At 41.4% G+C, this 3,559-nt stretch overlaps 1 protein-coding gene across 1 annotated transcript; it reads left to right on the top strand.

Annotated features, from left to right (window-relative positions):
* Positions 1 to 1,936: 1,936 nt before the first annotated feature.
* LOC103681187 (olfactory receptor 52J3-like) lies at positions 1,937 to 2,918 on the top strand. The gene has a single exon (XM_008710718.1). The coding sequence runs from the start codon at positions 1,983 to 1,985 to the stop codon at positions 2,916 to 2,918; it is 936 nt and encodes a 311-aa protein (XP_008708940.1). The 5' UTR covers positions 1,937 to 1,982.
* Positions 2,919 to 3,559: the final 641 nt, after the last annotated feature.

Consider the following 3,559-nt stretch of genomic DNA (forward strand, 5'->3'; position numbering starts at 1 on the left):
TATATGTGGACCAAGGAATCTAAGTGAGCCTTAACCAGAATCTCCCAGGTAAGGCGGAGGTTTTAATTTTCGTAAGGGAATATTGTGCAGCCACCGGGACTCTGCGCTATAGGCTCCTGACCAAGAGTGAGGTCTTTGATGACAACTTCTAGTACATTCTTCACTCAATACTCAGTAATGGGAAACGTGGAGATTGTTTTAGTATTTAGGAATTCTTATTCTCTCTGACAACTGCAAGATAGTAAAGATAATGGCCTTTCATGGCAGTAGAAAAATCCAAGTTAGGACAGGACCTTAGCTGAAAATAGGCTCGAAAAGGAAACACCAAAGGAGGCAGCTGGGAACTAAGAGTCCTGGAAGGGGAACTCCGGCACCTTCTTACTACCATACAAGGACCTCGGTTAGCCAGTTGGTCAGTATTCCTAAAGATCTTCAAGAAGATACATTAATCACAATTTTGTTTTTTTCTTTTCTTCAACTACCTTAAATTCAGAGGGACTGCACTTTTTATTGTTCTTTCTTTCATTCCCTCTTTCCTATTTGTCACCTGTCTTCCCATGTTTCTTCCCTTTTTCTTTTCCTCATGCCTTACTGCTTCCCTAAAGTTTTCTCCTCTTTCCTTGTTTTGTCTGATTTTCTCTGTTAAACATGAATTATCAGAGATGGGGTAAGACCCCCTGGATATTGCTCAGGGTAAGATTAAAACCTTACTAATTATTCCTGCCCAGGGAGAGCTCTGTCCATGATCAGTTCTTCCCTCAAACGCCTTTATTTCAACTTATCTGATCACTATTTCCCTTGGATGTTCCCTTGTATAGAACAGGTCAAAACCCTTTGTTGCCTTATGTTCAAGTCTTTATTGCTTTATGCTTCACTATGATCTAAGCCACAAAGGGATTCACGCTATCCTAGTAAGAAATGCCAGGGGTCTGAAGTTCCTGTTGAATGCCTGTGCCTGTCTGTCTAAGCTTTGTTTAACAATGTTTATCTACAGGGGCACCTGGGTGGCACAGCGGTTAAGCATCTGCCTTCGGCTCAGGGCGTGATCCTGGCGTTATGGGATCGAGCCCCACATCAGGCTCCTCCGCTATGAGCCTGCTTCTTCCTCTCCCACTCCCCCTGCTTGTGTTCCCTCTCTCGCTGGCTGTCTCTATCTCTGTTGAATAAATAAATAAAATCTTTAAAACAAAAACAAAAAAAACAATGTTTATCTACAAATGTTGACTGAATGCTTTAGTGAGGAAGACCAGTTGGTTTGGAAAGTGACAGTTTAAATTTGAATGCATGTGAAAATTAGTATGAAATAAAGCACACTGAAGGCATCTAACATGTAAGGTATCACTGTATGTGTATAGCTTTTCTCTCTGTGTTTCTTTCTTTTTTTTTTTTTTTTTTTCAGCAGGAGAGTGGGAGAGGAAGGAGCAGGCTCATAGCGGAGGAGCCTGATGTGGGGCTCGATCCCATAACGCCGGGATCACGCCCTGAGCCGAAGGCAGACGCTTAACTGCTGTGCCACCCAGGCGCCCCTCTCTGTTTTTCTGTATGTCAGTGTGGCTGTGTGTATGTTTCTATGCATTTTAGTCTTTGCCTTTATTTGTTATGTTTGTCCTCAACATCCTCAATTGGGGAAGGCATTGTATTACGTATTAATCCAGATACCACTCTTCCCTCATGAGAAAAAGTTCCAGAATATAGAATATTTTGGTTCAGAACTGTGTAAGATATTATATTACCTCTAAGCATTGACTATGCTAGTAATCATCATAAATGATGCGTCCCTTGAATTTAATTGTGTCCAGTATCAGGAATCTTGCTTTTGGTAAATCCAGTATAAGAAAACAGGTAAGAAACAGTATCACTGCATTGTCTTGCACTGCAATAAAACAAAAACTAGTTTGAAATAATATGAAACTATTTTTGTGCTTTTTTATTTTTCTTCTAGGAATGGACCATACGTATGTCCTATCCCAGCCAAATCCAGAATGCCCCAACAAAATATAACCATGTTCCATCCGTCCACATTTTTTCTTTTAGGCATCCCAGGGCTTGAGACTGCCCATGCCTGGATCTCATTGCCCTTCTGTTGTATTTACCTTATGGCTCTTATTGGCAATATCACAATCTTGATAGTCATATGGACAGAAAGAACCCTCCGGGATCCAATGTTCTTCTTTCTTGCCATTCTATCAGCCATAGATCTGGCCCTCTCCACAACCTCAGTACCACGAATGTTGGGTATCTTTTGGTTTAACGTTCATGAAATTGACTTTGGAGCTTGTGTGGCCCAGATGTTTCTCATACACACCTTCACAGGAATGGAGTCTGCTGTTTTGCTGGCGATGGCCTTTGACCGCTACGTAGCCATCTGTGCCCCCCTCCACTATGCAACCATCCTGACGGTCCGAGTGCTGTCAGGAATTGGAGGGGGTGTTGCACTGAGTGCAGTCGTGCTCACACTGCCCATGGTCTACCTCGTCCACCGTCTACCCTTTTGCAATGCCCGCATTATTGCCCACACCTACTGTGAGCACATGGGCATTGCCAAGTTGGCTTGTGCTAACATTCAAATCAATGCTATCTATGGTCTCTTTGTTGCTTCCTTCCTTGTTCTTGTCCTGGTGCTCGTTGGAATCTCCTATGGCTACATCCTCCATGCTGTATTCCGCCTCAAGTCACAAGAGGCCCGTCACAAGACACTGAGCACTTGTAGCTCTCATGCCGCAGTCATGTTTGTTTTCTATACACCCTCTCTCTTCTCCTTCCTCACTCACCGATTTGGCCAGAAAATACCCTCTTATGTCCACATTCTTGTTGCCAACATCTACGTGGTCCTTCCACCAGCCCTCAACCCCATCATCTATGGGGTAAGGACTAAGCAAATCAGAGAGTGTGTGATCAGGGTATTTACTGACAAGTAAGGAACACTGTACTTTTTGATCTTTAGGGATGAGGAGCTGCCTGTAGTGACAATATTAACTCCACTTCCATATTAATACTTGAGTAACAGTTGCCAGTGTATTTGTCCATGTGAGAAAATGGTAATTGAAGCCTCAAAATGATATGCCATAATAAAAAAATCCAAGCCTTGGGAAATAATTCCTAATTTAAGTCTGTTTTTAAGTTCTCATTAGTTCTGGTGAAAGGCTGCAGCTTCTGACTGTGGTAGGTCATTATTCTTGAGGAAAAGAGAGAGCAGCAGACTTGCAGATGGGTCCCTATAATTTAATGTTTGAAAGTTTCCCTGATTAAACTTGGTGGTCATATACCATAACAGAATTCTGTGTGAAACGTCTACTGGTAAGTCTAAACTTATTCCAATGATCTATTGTAAACATTCAGATAAATTTTGGAGTATATAACATTACTATAATATTCTTTTCGAGAATATTAAATTCAAAGAGTTTTTCAAATTTATTTTCAAATTTCCTAATTTTTCCTATTTTTCCCTCATGAAGATAATCTTAGGGAAATATCTCAAAAAGTTTTAAAAAACAAGCAGCCCTTCCATCCACTCCCCCAAAAAGATGACATAAATATTAAATGTCAATCCACTCACAGG

This window comes from Ursus maritimus, unplaced genomic scaffold, assembly GCF_017311325.1.
Source record: "Ursus maritimus isolate PB19 unplaced genomic scaffold, ASM1731132v1 scaffold_16, whole genome shotgun sequence".
NCBI classification, from domain to species: Eukaryota; Metazoa; Chordata; class Mammalia; order Carnivora; family Ursidae; genus Ursus; species Ursus maritimus.

Bases quoted from the DNA above. Each gene is read 5' to 3' on its own strand.
- LOC103681187 (XM_008710718.1), top strand. From the start codon at position 1,983: ATGCCCCAACAAAATATAACCATGTTCCATCCGTCCACATTTTTTCTT.